At 43.7% G+C, this 22618-nt stretch overlaps 1 protein-coding gene across 1 annotated transcript in view; it reads right to left on the bottom strand.

Moving 5' to 3' along the window:
* Nucleotides 1-22618, bottom strand: part of dcc (DCC netrin 1 receptor) — a 385109-nt gene that overhangs the window by 267656 nt on the left and 94835 nt on the right. Inside the window, 1 exon segment of the mRNA XM_041969439.1 lies at nt 9650-9937. Coding sequence (XP_041825373.1) covers nt 9650-9937 — 288 coding nt within the window.

Raw genomic sequence — 22618 nt, 5'->3', positions numbered from 1 at the left:
TTTTCTGGAGATATTGTGTTTAGATAGTATAGTTTTTTTGTTCTGAAAAGATTAAGTACCTGTTCCCCTGTTTTTAGATAGAAATTACTTAGTGTTATGATAAGATATATGTGTATTACAATTTAAGATATTTATAAGAAAATATCCAATGTTTTAAAATATTTAATGTTAATAAGTTTGTGGTATTTATTGTGTTAAGTATTCACTGTTCTCTATTTTAATAGAAAATTTTGTTGCTTAAAATATTTTGTGGACTCTAAAGTTTAATAAAAAAAAAATTGAATTTTTTGTGTCAATATATTTAATCAATATATAATGACCATAATATTTAATTATATTGATTAGAAATTGGCAACCCAAATGATTGGGTAGAAAGAACCCAGCAGTAAAGTCAAATTGACCCTATGGTTGGGTTATTAGAACAACCCAACTGTTGGTTTAGGGAAACCAACCCAACTTGTTGGGTCAAAATAACCCAGCATGTGTTCTGTCCAATATTTAACCAGTGTTGGGTTAAAAAATAACCCATTTTGGGTTGTTTTTAACCCAACATTTTTTAGTGTGTGTCATCCTCGACAGCACTCTGTCTTTTACATCACATATCAATAACATAACCCGGTCAGCGTATTTCCCCCTCCCTCACCCCTCACACCCCCGCCATACTTGTTCACAGTCTTGTCACCTCCCGTCTCGACTACTTTAACTCCCTTCTGTTCGGTCTTCCTCAAAAAACACTTCATAAACTTCAACTGGTTCAGAATGCAGCAGCCCGGGTCATCACAAGAACCGCCTCCACCCATCACATCACCCCTGTTCTGCAGCAGCTCCACCGGCTCCCCGTCACCTACCGCATCCACTACAAAATCCTGCTGTTCACTTACAAGGCCATCCATCACCTTGCTCCTCCCTACCTTTCTGATCTCCTCCATGTCTCCATACCAGTCCGTTCCCTCAGATCCTCCTCCTCCATCCACCTCATCGTCCCCCCGCCCGCCTTGTTACCATGGGGAGCAGAGCTTTCAGCTGCTCTGCTCCCCATCTCTGGAACTCCCTCCCCCCAGACCTCCGTAACTCTGATTCAATACAACTGTTCAAATCCAAACTCAAAACTCATCTGTTTAAACTGGCATCCTCACTGTAATATTTCACACTGCTTTTATTATTGTTTTATGCATCCTTTAATTTATGAGTGTATTTATTGATTTGTTTTACTCTTGCGTTTTATCCTGTAAGGTGACCTTGAGTGTCAAGAAAGGCGCCAACAAATGAAATGTATTATTATCATTATTATTATTAGCTGCAGAAGAACATTCTCAGAACCTTTAGTCAAGTTTACCAAACCATTGATTGGTTTCGTACTGCTAGTTCCGAGTTAGCTGTTGCAGTGGGGGCCTTTATTAACGGCGCACTGCAGTAGCACGAGTGACAGAAACCTTGTCTGGGTCAGACGTGCTGCAATGCTGTCTCTCTCTAACTGGAAGGAAAATCACCTCATTTGGTTAAATGTCTTAAGAACGCAACTAAATAAACTCCTGTTGAGCCGGACTCAGCTGGAGTTCCTGTTTCTGGTCAGTAAAAACGACGTTAAATCTGTCAGGATTGTTCCTCGTTCCTGCGAGAGGCCATGCTGCTGGTCTAATGGTGACCCTCCTGCTTCAGGTCCTGATCCCTGCTGTGACGTCTGCAACCGTTCAGGAACTGCTACCCAGAGGCTGGGCCCGGCAACGAGCCTTTCACTCAACGATTCAGGTGCGCTGGAGAAGGGATGCATTTAAAAGTTCCAGGATAGTAGATCTCCAGGACAAGACTTGGGCTCCCCTGGTCTACATCAACACTAAAAAAATCATCAAATTTAACATCTGAGGATCATTTACGTTCTAATAAGCAGCTAATTATTTACTAAAACCTCAGCCCCCTTTTCCTGGTCAGTGCCCTGCCTGGCCCCCTGATCACAACTTTTCTAGACCCGCCCCTGCATATAAACCCTTCCCATCACCTGTCAGCCACCTGGTTAGAGAAAGTCCGGCTCTGATCTGGATTCAGAACCTGATCATGATTTCCTTTCACCACATTCAGGACTAAAAGGTGAACCTGCTGATCCAGCATCTGCACTGGACACTGACAGATATCTGATCCTGGTCCATCTGAACCTGATCCATCTGAACCTGGTCCATCTGATCCTGATCCATCTGAACCTGATCCATCTGATCCTGATTCATCTGAACCTGGTCCATCTGATCCTGGTCCATCTGATCCTGATCCATCTAATCCTGATCCATCTGAACCTGATTCATCTGATCCTGATTCATCTGAACCTGGTCCATCTGATCCTGGTCCATCTGATCCTGATCCATCTAATCCTGATCCATCTGATCCTGATTCATCTGATCCTGATTCATCTGAACCTGGTCCATCTGATCCTGATCCATCTGATCCTGATTCATCTGATCCTGATTCATCTGAACCTGGTCCATCTGATCCTGATCCATCTGATCCTGATCCATCTGATCCTGATTCATCTGATCCTGATTCATCTGAACCTGGTCCATCTGATCCTGATCCATCTAATCCTGATCCATCTGAACCTTATTCATCTGATCCTGATTCATCTGAACCTGGTCCATCTGATCCTGATCCATCTAATCCTGATCCATCTGATCCTGATCCATCTGATCCTGATCCATCTGAACCTGATCCATCTGATCCTGATTCATCTGAACCTGATCCATCTAATCCTGATCCATCTGATCCTGATCCATCTGATCCTGATTCATCTGAACCTGATCCATCTGAACCTGATTCATCTGATCCTGATTCATCTGATCCTGATCCATCTAATCCTGATCCATCTGAACCTGATCCATCTGAACCTGATTCATCTGATCCTGATTCATCTGATCCTGATTCATCTGAACCTGGTCCATCTGATCCTGATCCATCTGATCCTGATTCATCTGATCCTGATTCATCTGAACCTGGTCCATCTGATCCTGATCCATCTAATCCTGATCCATCTGAACCTGATCCATCTGAACCTGATTCATCTGATCCTGATTCATCTGAACCTGGTCCATCTGATCCTGATCCATCTAATCCTGATCCATCTGAACCTGATCCATCTGAACCTGATTCATCTGATCCTGATTCATCTGATCCTGATTCATCTGAACCTGGTCCATCTGATCCTGATCCATCTAATCCTGATCCATCTGAACCTGATCCATCTGAACCTGATTCATCTGATCCTGATTCATCTGAACCTGGTCCATCTGATCCTGATCCATCTAATCCTGATCCATCTGATCCTGATCCATCTGAACCTGATCCATCTGATCCTGATTCATCTGAACCTGGTCCATCTGATCCTGATTCATCTGAACCTGGTCCATCTGATCCTGATCCATCTAATCCTGATCCATCTGATCCTGATCCATCTGAACCTGATCCATCTGATCCTGATTCATCTGAACCTGGTCCATCTGATCCTGATTCATCTAATCCTGATCCATCTGATCCTGATCCATCTGAACCTGATCCATCTGATCCTGATTCATCTGAACCTGGTCCATCTGATCCTGATTCATCTAATCCTGATCCATCTGATCCTGATCCATCTGCTGTATGAGCACCAGCAGGTTGTACAACTGTGTTACCAGCAAACATCATCTAGTAATGAAAATAATAGAAAATAAAGTCTGACAGAAACCTGCTACCAGGCTACATCAGCATCCTGCTTCCTCCTCCTCCTCCTCCTCCTCCTCCTCCTCCTCCTCAGCACGATGCTTGGACAGGAAAGCCGATCAGCTGATCACCGACAGTCCTGATATGATTTAAGGAGCAATGGGAGAGGAGGAAGAGGGGGAGGGTAGGAGGAGAGGAGGAGGAGGAGAGGAGGAAAGGGAGAGGAGGAAGAGGAGGAGGGTAGGAGGAGAGGAGGAGAGGAGGAACGGGAGAGGAGGAAGAGGAGGAGGAGGAGAGGAGGAAGAGGAAGGGGGAGGAGGAGAGAAGGTGGAAGAGGATGAAGAGGAGAAGGGAGGAGGAGAGGAGGAGGAGGAGAGAAGGAGGAGGAGGAGAGGAGGAGAGGAGGAAGAGGAGAGGAGGAGAGGAGGAAGAGGAGAGGAGGATATGCTGGACCTGACCTGAAGCGTTTCTAGACGGTCTTGTTCCACCATTTTTACTCACTCCTCAGTGGCTGAATAGTTAAAAAGAAGAAGAAAATGCAGCCCATTGATTGGCTGGAACTGAAAGCAGCTCATTCCCTGCCAGTAAACCATGGAGCAACACCCAGTTTCTGCAGTCTGGTTCTGGTTTTACTTTGGTGTTCAGACCCGATCCAGTTTTCCTGTATGAGCAGCAGGAGAGGCAGCCATGTTGATCTACATCACTTCCTGTCTTTGCTTTCACACTGCAAGCAAACAGCACCAGAGTTCACTTGCAAGTGAACCAAGACTTCTGGTTTTCAGGCAAACCAGAGTTCTCTTCTTTGGTCCACACCAGAGTCTGAATGAGGGTTCACACTGGTCTGAAAGAACTGGACTTTCAGAGGCTGTGGACCAGCGTTGGAGGACAGCGGACCAAACTTGGATAAATACACTGCTGTCAGGCGGTCATGCAGACCAGAGCCGTGGTGCTTTCTGTGATTGACTAAAAAACCCCAACATGGAGGATTTTCTCCGAGCTTTTCTGCAACCCCGGACATGGAATCTGTCCCCCGTGTGGGTGGGAAGCGTGCATCCTTCAATGACACAACGTAGGATAAGGCAGTTCGATTGGCAAGATGTGCTAAACAATCATTCAAAGAAGCTCATAAAAACATAAATAATGAGTTCATTTTTGTTCAGTGATCCAGACAGCGTGATGACGATGAACATGAACTCATGGTGAAGTGTGAATTTGAACAGCACTGTAACTGAATCCCAGCACAAACCCCACAGCTGGCCAGATTGGTCCTGGTCCGGCCTGAAAGCAGCAGAAACCTGCGTTTTCCATGCAGCCTCCACAGATTATGTCGGGAGGATTCAGCATGTGAGTAAAGAGCTGAAGACTCTCATCCATGCTTTGAGCTTGGTTTCGTTGGCCAGCATGAAGCTATGTACGGATGCAGCTCACTAACCGTGATGAAGGTGGTGGTTGAGACTGACATAGTTCCCAGGATTGTAGTTATGACGGGGCTTTGGGTTTAACCCTTTGCGTGTTTTTTAAGCCTCTTTTCTCTTTGACTGGCATGACGTTTTAAGGGATCGGGTGATTAAGCTTTGATGATTTCCACCACATAAAGATTTTATCAGACAGAGCCATCAGCTGGACCTCCCTGTGTCATCTTCACGAAATCCATGGCTGTCTCTGTGACCTTTAACTTCTCCGTCTCCAGTTCTAGCAAGATTTGAGTTCATCTGCATAAAGTCGGAGATGAGGTGGAAAGCTCAGCTGTATGAGAACTTTAACCATCAGCTGATATAATGTAGATATATTCCGTTAGAAGCAGCCCTGGTAACCACCCTGAAAACTGCTGCTAAACCTGTTTATGTGTTTAGTGCAGGGGTCTGCAACCTTTCCAATCCAAAGAGCCGTTTTTCCCTCAGCCAGCTAAATAAAACTCCTTTAGAGACGCAGATGTTACCAGAGCTTTGGAAACAGACAACTTATCATTTCTGATAAATATCTACTGTATGATATTTTTTGTTGCTTTTATTTCTATATTTAGGTTTCAAAATAAAGAAAAAAATTAAACTTATTCAAAAACAGGTTAGACAGACTTTTTTTCTATGGGATGTAGAAATTAGAAAATGATGGAAATGATCGGAAAAAAAGCTCATAATTTCCAACCTAATGCCAAGAAGAATAAATAAAAATATTCCTGCTACTTTTAGTCTCTTTACGTCCACTGACACTGGGCTGCATGAAGGTCGCTGGTTCAAATCTCGGCTGGGGGGTTTGAACCTGGGGGGCGTGGTCTTTCTGTGTGGAGTTTGCACGTTCTCCCCGTGTATGTGTTGGTTCTCTCCGGGTTCTCCGGCTTCCTCCCACCATCTAAAGACATGCATGTTGGGATGACGCTAAATTCTCCCTAGGAGTGTGTGTGTGTGTGAATGGTTGTTTGCCCCCCATGTGTTGGCCCTGCGATGGACTGGTGACCTGTCCAGGGTGTACCTGCCTCTCACCTGTTAATGCTGGGATAGGCTCCAGCTTGGAATAAGCGGTACAGAGAATGAATGAATGAATATGTCCACTGACACTGACAAAATTCAATGAAATGATTCTATTAAAAAATGAATGAAAAAAATGCTAAAAAACCTGCACGTGTTATTATATCTATATTTAGAAACATTAGCATGTAAAAGGTTCAGAGGGCCACTTGCTGCTCCGGAGCCGCAGGCTGAACACCACTGGTTAACTATTTGTAAAAAAAAAAAAAAATAAAAGAAATTATATATATCTATATATATATACACATATATGTGTGTGTGTGTGTGTGTGTGTGTGTGTGTGTGTGTGTGTGTGTGTGTGTGTGTGTGTGTGTGTGTTTTGTGGTCAGTTGATAGACTTGCATTGTTCTGGTTTATTCTTTTATTGCCATTAACAAGTCCTGGAGAGACTCTTACTGGCTCACCTCAGCAAGCAGGTGAACACCTTTCAGGACCCACTACAGTTTGCATACCGTAATGGGCTTGGGGTTGAAGATGCCATCATATACCTGCTTCAGAGAGCCCACTCTCATCTGGACCAGTCAGGCAGCACTTTGAGGGTCATGTTCTTTGATTTCTCAAGTGCTTTTAATACGATTCAGCCTGCTCTGCTGTGTGAGAAGCTGCAGAAATTCCAGGTGGATCCCTCCACAACCACCTGGATTTACGACTACCTCACAAACAGACCACAGTTTGTGAGACTGAAAGGTTGTGTGTCTGAGATGGTGGTCAGCTGCACTGGAACACCACAAGGGACTGTACTTTCACCATTTCTATTCACGCTGTACACCTCAGACTTCCAGTACAACTCTGAGTTCTGTCATCTGCAGAAATACTCTGATGACTCAGCAGTTGTTGGGTGTATCAGTGATGGACAAGAAGCAGAGTACAGAGAACTGGTCGGTCAGTTTGTGAAATGGTGCGGTGACAATCATCTCATCTTGAATACCAAGAAAACAAAGGAGATGATTGTTGACTTCAGGAGGAACAAGAACACACATAGAAGTGTTTCCATCATGGGAGAGGAGGTGGAGGTGGTGGAGGAATACAAGTACCTTGGAGTTCAGCTGGACAACAGACTTGAGTGGAAAAGCAACACTGAGTACATTTACAAGAAAGGTCAGAGCAGACTCTACTTCTTAAGGAAGCTGAGATCTTTTAACGTCTGCACCAAAATGTTGCAAATGTTCTACAGGTCTGTTGTTGAAAGTGCAATCAGCTTTGCAGCAATCTGCTGGGGCAGCGGCATCAGAACCAGAGACTTGAAAAGAATTAACAAACTGATCAAGAAAGCCGGTTCTGTGCTTGGAGTAACTCTGGAGCCGCTGGAGTTGATCATCAAAAAAAGAATTCTGTACAAGCTGACGAGGATAATGGAAGATCCTTCACACCCTCTACACAACGCCGTCACGAAACAACAGAGTGTGTTCAGTGGGAGGCTTGTTCAAGTCCGATGCAAGACAGAGAGATACAGAAGATCCTTCCTTCCAGCAGCTATCAGGCTGAAGAACAAAGCCCTTAATTAATTAATGTGATTGTTTTACTAAAAAATTACTACTACTACAATATTGAATTTCCCTTTGGGATTAATAAAGTATTTTTCATTCATTCATTCATTAACATCCCTTTGAAAGAAACCCTGGTGCAGTCTTTGTTTTGTCTACCTGGACAGGACCACCATGTGTTCGACGTTACCAGACAGCTCTGTGATACACTTGCAGGGTTTTGAATTGCTGCTATTTGTCGTAAACACGTTTAATATGAAGGATTGACAGGTGTAGCTCTAAACTCTGAGGTGCTGAACCATATGCAGTCTCCCATATTTATCATGCATGGATGTATTTGTTGTTGTATTATTTTCTGCTTGAATACAAATTTTTTGCTACAATATAGTTTAAATTAATTTGTTAATGCAATAATTTATTGATATTTTATCATTTTGAATCCTCATTCTGAGTCCAGGTGTGTAAATCCTTGATGAATGTGTGTGTGCATGAGAGAAGATGTATGCATGGTGGTGATAGAGGGGATGGGAAGATGAGACTTTGAAATGCAAAGTACATGTAATTATTCTGCTGAAGGTTTTTTCTTTGACTCCGGGGAGGCACCCGCTGGGACAGAGCACAGGAACACTTCATAATTTCCACTCAAAGTGGTGTTTAAGTAGAACGAGTGAGAGCAAACCTGAGCTGTAATTTGAGTGATAAAGTGGACGGTGTATGGACTTGAATAATTGGGTGATGTGGAGTGAATGGCTGAGAGAATCCCTGCAGACTGAGGAACGGCTGCTTCACCTCAGCCAATAGGCTCACTCTAAAACGCACACCATTGTGTATGTTCCTTACATTTTCCTTCATTTTAAAATGAGACGTCCAGCGATGAGAGGAAAAGAGCTGAATTACTTCCTGGGAACTATGAAACAGCAGCATGGAGTCAGGATGAGTAAAACCTGCCTCCCTATGCACATGCTGCAGAGCTGAGTCACATTCTTTGTCAGGTTTGCTCAAATTAATGTTTTAAAGCATCTAATGTTCCTTACGTAGAAAAGTCTGTGAAACTACATTTAGAATGACGTGAAGTCTCCTCTCAGGTTTGGGGACTGGATTTTTTAACCCTCATTCTTACAGAAAACCCCATTTCGCATACATGGGGTCACATGTGAAAATAAGTTGAGCAAATGGGGAACATATATTTAGTTAAAAGTGAATTTGGAGCATTATGATCACATGTGATTCCAACGGAAGAACATGTGGAGCCCATGTGGTTTTGTATATTCACATTTTATGTCAACCGTGACAGGGGTTCCACATGTGATCCCATTGGACTCACATTTGCTTATTAGGGTTGCGCATGACAATATGCATGATTTTCTGATGTCATTATATGCCTTTCACATGGGAATTTAAGAGAAATTCACAAAATTTCACTTTGGAAATGACATTTCGTTTAACTTCTTATTAATTAATTTTCACATGGTGAATTAGGTTTCACATGTGATTAGAAAGGTTTGACATGGGAATCTATAAGTTTGACGTTATCCCATTAAAAATGTACCAAAACCAGGTCTACATGTACAAAATAAGTGTTTGATATGTTCTCAAGACCAGTGATTCCCAACCCTGGTCCTCAAGGCACACTATCCTGCAGGTCTTAGATGTCTCCCTGCTGCAACACACCTGATTCACATTAAATGGATCTCTGACAAGTTCTGTATAAGTCTGCTAATGAGCCATGGATTTGAATCAGGTGTGTCATAGCAGGGAGACATCTAAGACCTGCAGGATAGTGTGCCTTGAGGACCAGGGTTGGGAATCACTGCTCTAGACGTCTGACCCATGTGTCAGATATGGAAAGCCAAATGGGGTCATATGTAAATGGTATTTTCTTGGTTAGGGACTGAGGCTTTTAAGGCTGAAGGAGCCGAGTGAAAACATGTGGACCTCATTGTAATGTGGAGAAGTCACCTGGGAGCACTCGCAGCTCTGCATCCATCCCCGTCCTGGTGCTGCCAGGGTTGTCAGCCAGACAGCGGTACGTAGCTGAGTCCGGAGGTTGAACTCGGCTCACCTGCAGCGAGCCGGACGGCAGCACTGCGAGGCGGGAGTCGAGCTCCAAGCTCAGTGGCAGGTCCTCCCGGTTCTTCTGCCATCTTATGACAGGCGTTGGGTCTCCTGAGACCTCACAGCACAACAGGGCAGTATCCCCCAAGTAGGAAGAGACCGACTCCGTGGGGACGATCACTTTCAGAGGTCCTACGGTGGAGGAAAGCTGTATTATAAACCAGAAAAATGATGAACATGGAAGCAGATTGATTTTGTTGCCGACTCTTGGCTACAGATCTGTGTTTCTCAGACAGGAAGTTGATTTTTATCAACAATCTGTTGGTTAAAGTAGGAAAGTGGAAGCAGGCATGACTGAGAAAGATTTTAACATTATTATCAGAAAATAACAGGGATTCTTTTCTTAATTTAATGTTTTACTTTTTTGTTTGTTTGTTTGTTTAAATATGAAACAGCACAGAGTTTTTTAAGAGTTTGGGGAAGCCATTACCAGGATACCACACACATGCCTTAGCTTATTATCATAGGCTTGGACCAGTTAAACTCTATGTACAATATCATTAGCGGCTGACCATCATTTTCCAGCTCACCCTGATCATCTTCCAATCTGGAGAAACGATGCTCATTATTTTTCCATAAGTTACTGTGGGTCGTCATACTGAGAAAACAAAATGCTGATTATTTGACACAATTTTTGTTTTTTTTAAAGGAAGGTATCACAAGAAAATTATTTTCATGAGTTGAAAATAATGGTGTAATAACTCCTGATCTCAGAATTATTCACATTTTATGTATATTCAAAGATTTGTCTTCTTCACACAAACCTGAGTATATTATGGTACTCTTCAAAGTTCTGGACTTGGACCACGTCTGTTTTCACAATACATGCTGTCTTTGGGCATCACCATTAGTTTCCACTGTTACGCTGATGACACCCAGTTTTATTTTTTCAGTAAAATCTAAGGAAACAAACCAGTTGCATAGAATACAGACTTGTGAGGCCTGGATGAGCTGAAAAAAGCTGAATCGAATCACATAATTATGTCTTCTCATGACATCATGCAGGTCATGAAGGAAGCAAGTCTTTTTTGGCCTGCAATCAACATGTGGTCTCTAATCTGAGACCAGGCAGAAATGCTAAAGCCCACAGCTGTTAGACAGGAAAGGAAAGACAGGCAGCAGCAGGAGTGAAGAAGAGGAGCTGAGCTCACAGTAAAGCTCAGTGCAAAGAGAATAATATTCAAAACATGGAGCAAGAAACAGAAGAAGTACAGCAGGCCCAGTCGAATAAACAGAGATGAGGGTTAGACTCTGACCAGCAGGAGGAGGGATGGAAGATCGTGGATGAGACATTGTGGATGGATGTAGGGTTAAGGACCCTCACAGTTTTCTGTCTGATCAGATTCACCTAAATAACATTTAAGCTTCTGCCAGGTGAACACCTGCTGACGTCTGTTCTCCTTCAGCCCTTACCAAGCAGCTGAAGCCTCCAGGTAGAATTACTAGAACGACCAATGTGAGGATTCAGTGAAGAGATTTTTATTGTTTTTCTCCTACTGGCACTGGTATTATTAAAACAAATTTAAATGATTAAATTAAACCTGCCTCCAAACTTTCAGATAGAAGATTCATGTGTCATAAAAACTGTGAAAGGCCTCCTGGGGAGTCATTTGTCCAGGCGCTCCCTGCAACTGTATTGCAGAAAAAACAATTTATCCCTCTTGGAGAAACGCTGCTGGTCTGATGAGTCTCCATTTCAGCTCCACATTCAGATGCTCGGCTCAGAATCTGCTGGGAACATCATGAAAACATGGATCCATCCTGCCTTGGATCAATGCCACTGGGGAGCGAATCTGAATTCTTTATATTTGAATTTGAATCATTCAATTTGAATCTGAATATGCCTGTTTGAATAATTGCTTTAAAAAACTGAATCCAAATGACCATATTTGATATTGGATCTTTGTTTTTTTTTTATGTGTATTGTGGTAAAGTTGAAACTTTTGTATTTGAAAAATTCAGACGTAACGTCAGTTTTGTGCAGTTGTTCTCAACAGCTACAAGCAGAGGAAAGGCCAGAGGGGAGGGTGGTGGCGGGGAGAGAGAGAGAGAGACTCTAAGATCCAGGCCAGCCACTTTCGCTACAACGGCAGTTACTGTTCCTGCAATGGCACTTGCCGTTTCTGTAGCGGTAGTTACCGTTTCCTCATCGGTCTCAGTGGTTTGCCACTGTGGGCTGGTTGCAGGCTTTTCACATTAGTGGTAACTCCTAATACAAGAAAAATATGCGTAGGTTTGCACAGATTAATCTGCACCTCAAGTGACGTACGTACACCATGTAGGCTATAACTTTTATAGCTTTTTTTGCATTGGTTTGGAAACATTTTATTATATAAAATTTTATTAACAACCAGTTTATACTGGTTTCCAGTCAGTCACAGAATAGATTTTAAACCCTTATGATGGTTTACATCCCAGAACGGTTTTGGTCCAGATTCCAGAACCTTTGAGATCCAGAGACTTTGGTCAACTTGTCCAGACCATAGTCCATACCAGGGTCCAGAACAGGGTTCAGACTAGAGTCCAGACCACAGTCTACACCAGAAACTAGACCAGAGTCCAGACCAGGGTCCAGACCAGAGTCCACACCAGAGTCTAGACCAGAATCTAGACCAGAGTCCAGACCAGGGTTCAGACCAGGGTCCAGGCCAGAATCCAGAATAGGGTCCAGACCAGAGTTCAGGCCAGAGTTCAGACCAGAGTCCAAACCAGAGTTCAAACCAGATTCCAGACCAGAATCCAGAACAGGGTCCAGACTAAACCTGTAGCAGCATGTAGGTGTTCTGCTGCTGCGGAGATGAAACTTTAAATCCAGGTGAAACGTTTCTGTTCTCGTAGTCTCTGCAGGAAACTGCTGCTGACTTTGACTGATCTGCTTTAGATCATTTTATGTAGTTTATGGTTTTTTTTGTGATTCTTGCTGTTTGTTGCTGCTTGTTACTGCTTCTGAATGCTTTCTTTGCACCACCTGCGATGCTGTTAATGTTTTATGTAAAGCTCTTTGAACTGTCCTGAACATGGAATAAACCTTCTTGTCTTGAGAGAAGAAACGGCCACGTTACCTGGATATGGTTGGTATACCTAAGGAAGTGCTGAAAAGCACACAGAAGGAGAGTAGTAGCTGGTAAAACATGAACATGAAAGCCTGGTGAGATCAAACTTGTCATCTTAGCCTTAGTTTCCCCTCCTAACATTTCCTTTAAAGGTCCCATATTATGCAAAATTCACTTTTTAATGGTTTTGGAACAGTCATACTGGTCCCCCCGCATGTGTAGGAGACCCGTAAGTGTGAAACTCTTTCAGGCGCTCTCTCTCCCCCCTGCTCCACCTCTAGGGAAGTAAGCGCTGAAATGAGCTTGTTTGAAAGCGTGTACGTTATGACGTCATAAGGGACAATAACCACTCCCCACAGAGCGATGGACCCGTCTACCGGCTCTCAAAGCCCGCCCTCTAAAAATCACCTAGCGCCCAGTGTTTTTCCCTCTTCGGCAACCCTCGTTAGCGGACATGGCTAAGCGACAGAAGCACTGTTCTGTTTGTGGCTGCATAAATGAACACGAAAACGTTCTTTTACTTCCATCCACTGAACCCACGAGGACTGAGTGGATTAATTTTATTTTTGGAGGAAATGTACCCGGAAAACTTCCAAAGGTTTTGCATGTCTGTGGCCAGCATTTCAAAGAGGACTGTTTCCACAACATGGGGGCATGGAAAGCAGGCTTCGCCAACCGTTTGAAGCTGAAGCAGGTTCAATACCAACTGTCCGTGACACAGCTGGAGAGGTAAGAGCTGGCAGTTATTTTATCGTTTCGGCCTTATTAGTCTGATAGCTTGAAAATATATTAACCTGTCAATCACCTCATGACGGGCGATGCGATGGGCGGAGCCAACAGCTGAGCTGCTCCACCAGGGTTCCGCCCACCATAAACGGCACATTTCTGAAGCTGCTAAAAAGAGGGAGGTGAAGAGAAGCCGCTGCACTCAAACTGAGGGTCGATTTGTCCATACCATGGCGGAAATATTTCATTTAGATATTAATGAATGGTCTCAGATTGGGAATAAAGTGTATAATATGGGACCTTTAAGATAGAATGTCTCCTTAATGATCCCGTTAATGAGCTAATGTTCGATGACATTTCTATCCTTGTAAATGTCTTTAATAAACCGCTCATACCCTGCTTAGGATGCTCAGTGATTACAATCTACGTAACAGCTAATGATGTGAACTCATTAGATGAATGCTGCTGAGCTCCTGCTAATGGCAAAGTAGCCTCCCACAGCGGAGAACCCAGAAACCACCATGTTCACCTCAGGTCTGCGTCCAAGCCTCATGACTGGGCATAATAATAATAATAATAATAATAATAATAATAATAATAATAATAATACATTTTATTTGTGGGCGCCTTTCTTGACACTCAAGGTCACCTTACAGGATAAAACACAAGAGTAAAACAAATCAATAAATACACTCATAAATTAAAGGATGCATAAAACAATAATAAAAGCAGTGTGAAATATTACAGTGAGCATGCCAGTTTAAACAGATGTGTTTTGAGTTTGGATTTGAAGACTATAGAATCAGAGTTACGGAGGTTTGGGGGGAGTGAGTCCAAGAGTCCAAAGATGAGGAGCAGAGCAGCTGAAAGCTCTGCTCCCCATGGTAACAAGTCGGGCTGGGGGGATGGTGAGGTGGATGGAGGAGGAGGATCTGAGGGAACGGACTGGTGCGGAGACATGGAGGAGATCAGAAAGGTAGGGAGGAGCGAGGTGATGGATGGCCTTGTAGGTGAACAGCAGGATTTTGTAGTGGATGCGGTAGGTGACGGGGAGCCAGTGGAGCTGCTGCAGAACAGGGGTGATGTGATGGATGGATGAGGTTCTTGTGATGACCCGAGCTGCTGCATTCTGAACCAGTTGAAGTTTATGAAGTGTTTTTTGGGGAAGACCGAACAGAAGGGAGTTACAGTAGTCGAGACGGGAGGTGACAAGACTGTGAACAAGTATGGCGGGGGTGTGAGGGGTGAGGGAGGGGGAAATACGCTGACCGGGTTATGTTATTGATATGTGATGTAAAAGACAGAGTGCTGTCGAGGATGACACCCAGACTCTTTACCTGAGGGGAGGGGGAAATGGAAGAATCATCGATGGGAATGGAGAAACTGTCAGATTTGGAGAGAGCGGATTTGGGGCCTACTAATAACATTTCTATTTTACTGCTGTTTAATTTAAGAAAGTTTGAGGTGAACCAGGACTTAATTTCTTGAAGACAGTCTGTGAGGGAAGATGGTGGGAGGGTGGAGTTAGGCTTGGTGGAGAGGTAGAGCTGGGTGTCATCTGCATAGCAATGAAAATGTATGTGGTGTTTTCTAAAAATATAACCGAGGGGGAGGAGGTAGATGAGGAACAGCAGGGGCCCCAGGACAGAACCCTGGGGCACACCAGTGGTGACTGAGACTGAATGGGAAGTAAATGTTTTCAACTGGATGAACTGAGTTCGCCAGAGAGGTATGATTTGAACCAGCTGAGGGGGGTGTGGGTGATGCCGATGGAGGAGAGTCTAGCCAGGAGGATAGAGTGGGAAATGGTGTCGAAGGCCGCACTCAGATCAAGGAGGATGAGAATAGATAACAGACCGGAATCAGCTGCCAGGAGGAGGTCATTAGTGATTTTAAGTAATGCGGATTCAGTGCTGTGGAGTGGGCGGAAACCAGATTGAAAATGTTCATACAGATTGTTGTGGGATATTCTGGATTTTGGAGGTGAAGAATGAAATCAAGCTGTTACAGAATGCAGAGGAGGCTATGTGTGGAGGAAGGGAGTCAGGTGCTTGGGTGATAGTTTTCAGGACAGAGAATAGGGCCTTGGTGTTGCCTTCATTGGAAATGATTAAACTGGCATAGTAGATGGATTTGGTGTGTTTGCAGCAGTCCTTGTAGTGGGTCATATGGTTATGATACATTTGTTGATGAACAGTTAAACCAGATTTCCTGAAGAGGTGTTCCAGCTGGCATCCTTTGGCTTTGAGTTGTCTGAGGGCGGGGGTAAACCAGGGTGAAGAGCGAGTGAAGGTAACAGATCTGGTTTTCAGGGGAGCTAGGTTGTTAAGAAGATTCTGAAGATTATTGTTGTAATATGGAACAAGTTCGTCAGGGCTGGAGAGACTGTTAGGGTGGGGTAATCACAGAAACATGTGACCCCAACCAAAAATGACATTAACTCTGCTCTCTCCATGTTGCAGTACTAGACATGATTACCCGGTAAAATATGCAACCACCCACGGACATGTGGACGCTAAAAACGTCCCTGATGGTGCCATTGCAAATGCAGTTCATTATGCACATTCTTGGAGCCATTGTTGTCCTGCAAGCCTCCTGAGGCAAGAGAAACCACCGTTCATGACCTGCTCTCCCCCGGAGCATCGGGCCACAGCTGCATTTAGCCTCGCAGCGCGTCACACGCCAGCAGCTGGATTTAACTACAGTGGTGGACACACTTCATCAGAGGAAGACAGAGCGAGCGATAAGCAAGAGTCAACATGAAAATTGTGATGCCAGATTAGCTCTCATCAGAGGAGACCTCAGAGAAGAGGCAGCTGTCAGCAGGGGCCGCCAAAGTGTGAAAATCTGACAAAGTTCAGGAGTGGAGCTTCAACCAAGCCAACCAGAAAAAAACACGAGTTTCTGTGTTTATACTGGATGTAACCTCAATGACGTCCATGACAGTGATGGTTGAACTGTAAAAAGAATGTATCTGGTTTCCAAACTTACCAGAGAATTACTTTTCGTTAAGATGTTTTTCATGTTCGTTCTGGCCAGAAAACATTAACCAGTGAGTTTTCTGCTCAGTTAATATTGTTGAGGTAAACATCTGTTGATGGACAGAGTTGTTTTAATCCCGTTAGTCTGTTCAGGTATGCTAACCTGCTAATCACCAGCTTTCCATAGACGTTAGCTTGAAGCTGACATGGATTTGTGTACATTTTCATGTGGAATCTTACGTGATTTTCCTGAGAGAATGAAAGCCTTTCCAGTGAGATTCTGTATGTTTGCTTAATTTTACAGTTTTCCTGAGTGAAGGTTTCACAAAAGATTCAGCTTCGGATCCAAGATGTTGCAGCGGCACACGCAAGCGGCGGCGGAATATCTGCATCATTATAATCCATCATGTTGCTGCGTCGTCCTCCTCTCCGTGCTTCGTAGAAGCCATTTCATCCAACCCCTACTGGCAACGACGTTTCCTTCCACTGATGAGCTCATTCTGAGAGGCAACTTTCTGTTTAAAACTGTTTCAGCACGTGGATCCGGCCCCCCTTTCCCGGCTTTCCCAGCCCGGAGAGCACATGTCCAGCAGAAAATCTCCCACTGTGAGGAGGCACATGTGTGATGACAAATGCACAGCAACTTCTCCTGAAAATCCCCATTTATGTGTGAAAATGGCCTCCATCTTCTTTAAAATTCAGTAGAACTGGTTAACAGCCATGGACCTACGACTTTCAGAGCTAGCTTACGCTGCAGCCATGGACAGCTGCATGGACATCTGGACTGAGGACGTTAGACCCCGGTCTACAGGGACTGATCAGAGTATCTGGTCTGGAGTTTATTCTACGCTCAGACATCCGAGTAAAGTATGAGCCGTCTGATAGAAACTGATTTTAATAGCTGATAATCCGCACTGGGACATAAAACACACCTGCTTATCAACAGAAATAGTTTCAAACTTTTCTAAATGCTTACTTTTCTATTTTTATTGGCGTATTTTAGTTATAGCTAGTTGAGGCTGCCGGACATCGCACAAGTGATCTGTTTGTGTTACTGACTGAATGAGTTTTATTTTCTTTTTCTCAGCTGGTTTCTGTGTGAACCTCGGATGCTGTAGGAAGTATTTATTCTCCTGTGTAGGTGAAATGTAATCCTGCGTGGTTTAGATCTCTAACAGCAAAGACATCTTGAAGACTTTTCCCCTGGTGAAGCTACAGAAACAGTTTTGTTTAATGAAGTCTCTGTTCATGCAGTGTTTAAACGTGGTGAAGCTGAACTCTGCCATCAATGTTTCTGAAATCAGAGATGCTTCAGGTTGAGTGTGGAGCTGCCTGCCGTTCCCGCCCTGTGAGGACCGCAGCCTCTTTAACATCTCATTTATCAGAGGTGAATTTCTCTTCCAGGTTTTCTGCTGTCGGTTTTACACTGCACCTCACTGGGATTCTCATCACTTCTGAGGACCAGAACGCTGTACTGTGTATCAGTCATACGTTATGTTCAGTCTGTGTACACATGTTTTTATTTGTGGATTTTTGGGCTTCTATTGTATGTGTTGAGTTAATTTTCTATCTATCTATCTATCTATCTATCTATCTATCTATCTATCTATCTATCTATCTATCTATCTATCTATCTATCTATCTATCTATCTATCTATCTATCTATCTATCTATCTATCTATCTATCTATCTATCTATCTATCTATCTATCTATCTATCTATCTATCTATCTATCTATTTGTAAGTAACCCAGAAAATGTTAGCATGAATGCTGCAACCTACCCTCCTAGCTTGCATGGTGAGAACAATCCATTTGTATCCAAACATAAGTGCTGGTAGAGGCGTGGCTTAGCTGAGGTGTGGTTTCCTTAGTAAAATACATGCATGCAGGACATTATCCTGGACATTATCACAGATTTCCAAAATGCCTTAAAGACAGCTCAATGAAACCAGTGATCCTTTAGGATGACGGTTGCATTGCAAGTAGCCCTAACAAAGACTGGTTTTAAAGCCAACCCACCCAGGAAGTGACCACATGACGTCTTGTTATGACCTGGATGTGAATGAGAAACTCTTTGATAATAACCATGAACACATGAAAGGATCCCATGAGGGACTGAAACCGTAGAGAATTACAGCACCATCTATCCCTCTAACTGCCAATTTCTGAGCATGTTTTGGTTTCTTTGAGGAAATATGGGGAGGGCATGTCTCAGTGGGTAGAGTGGTCGTCCCGTAGCCCAAGGGTTGCCGGTTTGATCCCCAACTGTCGAGCTCATGTCGAGGTGTCCCTGAGCAAGACGCCTAATGATCCTGATTGGTCATGGTAGAAGGCCTTCCATGGCAGCTCCCGCCGTCAGTGTGTGAATGTGACGTACATGTAAAGCACTTTGGATAAAAGCTATATAAGTACAGACTATTACCACATATATTTGGGTCTGATGTGGAAATATGACTCATATAACCTCTTACTGGCTGTAGGTTTGCCACATACATACTTATAATTACATTTGCTTGCATCTATTTCTGAGAAAAAAGGCTCAGATGCCACATGCTACTTTTATCTCTATGCATTTACTGATAATTTCTCCTGCTGTACATTACAACTTTGTAAACTACAAGGATAGCTTGAGGGTAAAAACAGATCAGATTTTTCTTTCAAAGTTAGAAAAAGTTGTCGGTTTAATTCAAGATTTATGAAACGGTTTCATGAGCGAGAAAATGAATGAAAGTAGCAGAAACTGAATTCAGTCGAAGAGGAATGGACAATTACAAACCACTAGGAGAGCAAGGAGGAGGAGGCGAAGCAGTGGGTATCAAGGAGAAATAAATTGCCAAACAGAGGAAAAAACAAGCTGTAACCCTGAACTCAGCATGAAGTCAATTCAGCTTTCTGTTTCCAGCAGACGTGAGCTTCAAGAAGAAGAAAAAAACCGGAGAAAAAGACTAACCCTTGACCCTGAGCTCAGCATGCAGTCAATTTAACTTCCTGTCCTCAGCGAAGAAGCCAGCATTCTGCACCGTTCTCGCCACAAACTACCACCGACATCCCACAGAGATGGCTGTTTCCTCCTCTCATCCTCATTAGACAAGGGGACCAAAATGACTCGGACAGATCATAATAGAAATCTCAGCAAATAGGGACGGGCAGCAGAAAGACGGCGCTCTGTCTTTACCCTGGAGCAGCTGTTATCCTCCCCTGTGGGTGGACTCAGTCTTCTCCACCATCAAGCAGACTTGATGACTAAATGGCCGAACTGCAGCCTTCTCTGTTCAAGCTTCATCCTGACTAAAGCTCGGGCATCTTCACCGGCCTCACGACTTCAGTTTTCTTTATCGCTGCTCGTTGTTACTTCCTTCATCAGTGAATACAAGCAGTCAGATTACTCCGTTTATTTATAATTATTTCAGAAATCAGTATGAACGTCCTGATGTCGACAAACAGCATAAACATGTAAACAATGCTGTTTTTTTCAACTTCATTATTCACTTTTATTTTTCCAAAATCAAGAAACATTATCGTGATGTGAACCTGTTATCAAACTTTCCTGCAGGAAAGCAGTGTGTTTTGTCCCTTCAGTCTTTCCGTAGCCAGTTCAGACAGAATGCGGATGTAAAGATGTTTTTCATGTTCGTTCTGGCCAGAAAACATTAACCAGTGAGTTTTCTGCTCAGTTAATATTGTTGAGGTAAACATCTGTTGATGGACAGAGTTGTTTTAATCCCGTTAGTCTGTTCAGGTATGCTAACCTGCTAATCACCAGCTTTCCATAGACGTTAGCTTGAAGCTGACATGGATTTGTGTACATTTTCATGTGGAATCTTACGTGATTTTCCTGAGAGAATGAAAGCCTTTCCAGTGAGATTCTTTATGTTTGCTTAGTTTTACAGTTTTCCTGAGTGAAGGTTTCACAAAAGATTCAGCTTCGGATCCAAGATGTTGCAGCGGCACACGCAAGCGGCGGCGGAATATCTGCATCATTATAATCCATCATGTTGCTGCGTCGTCCTCCTCTCCGTGCTTCGTAGAAGCCATTTCATCCAACCCCTACTGGCAACGACGTTTCCTTCCACTGATGAGCTCATTCTGAGAGGCAACTTTCTGTTTAAAACTGTTTCAGCACGTGGATCCGGCCCCCCTTTCCCGGCTTTCCCAGCCCGGAGAGCACATGTCCAGCAGAAAATCTCCCACTGTGAGGAGGCACATGTGTGATGACAAATGCACAGCAACTTCTCCTGAAAATCCCCATTTATGTGTGAAAATGGCCTCCATCTTCTTTAAAATTCAGTAGAACTGGTTAACAGCCATGGACCTACGACTTTCAGAGCTAGCTTACGCTGCAGCCATGGACAGCTGCATGGACATCTGGACTGAGGACGTTAGACCCCGGTCTACAGGGACTGATCAGAGTATCTGGTCTGGAGTTTTATTCTATGCTCAGACATCCGAGTAAAGTATGAGCCGTCTGATAGAAACTGATTTTAATAGCTGATAATCCGCACTGGGACATAAAACACACCTGCTTATCAACAGAAATAGTTTCAAACTTGTCTAAATGCTTCCTTTTCTGTTTTTTACCATATATTTGGCATATTTTAGTTATAGCTAGTTGAAGCTGCAGGACACCGTGCACATGATCTGTTTGTGTTACTGACTGAATGAGTTTTATTTTCTGGTCACAGCGTTGTACTGATAAGAGAAAATAACGTTCCACGATATCTCTCAGATTAGTGGCTAACTCTCAGCAACGCGGTCAGACAGCATCTAGTTTCCACTGCTGCTCGAGCATCCTGGATCTCTGCGAGTCTCTCCTTGTCTCTCACATACAGAAACAGTCTGATTCTCATCTGTTGCTCTGACATGCACAGACTTCGGGTGTTTGCCTGGGTTGGTCCGTGGGGCTGAGAAAACGTGACGTAAGCAGCCTCCCTGCAGAGCGTGGAGCATCTACGTTCGCTTCACAGCACAAAGGGTTAGAAGGGGTTATCTAGCAATGTTTGCCTCTCTGGGAGTTTAGTGTTTCTCATTAATTCTGAGTTTCCAGACTGAACACACACACACACACACACACAGGAAGCTGGGTCACAGCCTCGGCTGCTCTGTAATGAGTCGAGTGTCTCGTATGTGAGACAGGAATGGCACGTTCTGGAACCGACTCAGACTTTCATGCAGGACTAGGTGTGGGCGAATGGCAGGTGTGTGCTTGACTCAGCTCAGGTTAGAATAATGTTTTAAATTCACTCATTCAGACAAACTAAAATAGTTTGCAGCACCCTGGTATCTTTCCATTATAAACACTTGATGCGCCCACATTAGAACTGTGCAGCTTTCTTTCATCTCTAATTACCAACATTTCTAACCCTGTCATTCTGCTCTCCGGGCTGGTCAGACTATACTCAGACGTGCCGCTTTGCAGGTGTTTTAAAGCTGAATCACCTGAGCCTCATGGGGTTTTAACTGAAGCTAACTGAACTTTAAAAAGCTATTTGCTCATGTTTGCTTCAGTCTTTTTGTTCAAACTTTTAAACTAATTAGTTTCTCACAGAAAATGAAGCTTCATTTCTTAGAAAATCCTTCAGCGAACTGCTTAGTGAAAACAGAAAACCTGATAAATAGGAACAAAGCACAACCAAGACACTGGACGGAATGGATTTCCTTCCAGTCCGGGACTTTAGTGATCGTTGTGACCAGGCTGGTTTAAGGGAAACTGGTTGAGGAGCTGTGAAGTTCCTGCAGCAGAGTCTGGATCAGTAAAAGCTGAATGTGGGTGTTTTGCTCTCGCTTTCTGAGGGTTGTGTGAGCTGCAGGTCCTGGAGTCTCGTCTGCTTATTTCTCTGACAGGATGCATGGCATCACTCCAGAACCTGAAACGCTCAAAGAGCAAAGAAAGATAAAGAGACAAGCCGCTGATGATGTGTGTGTAGCAGCAGTCATTTCAGTGTATCTAAGATGGAGCAATAAGAGCTGTCCAAAGTCTCTGCTAGGTGTAGGCTAACACCCTGCTGCTAACATGGTCACGTACATGTTTCCATTTAGCCCCCAGTGTTCAGCA

This window comes from Melanotaenia boesemani, chromosome 19, assembly GCF_017639745.1.
Source record: "Melanotaenia boesemani isolate fMelBoe1 chromosome 19, fMelBoe1.pri, whole genome shotgun sequence".
NCBI classification, from domain to species: domain Eukaryota; kingdom Metazoa; phylum Chordata; class Actinopteri; order Atheriniformes; family Melanotaeniidae; genus Melanotaenia; species Melanotaenia boesemani.
Note: the sequence above shows the minus strand (reverse complement) of the source record. Positions and strands in the feature narration are given on the sequence as shown.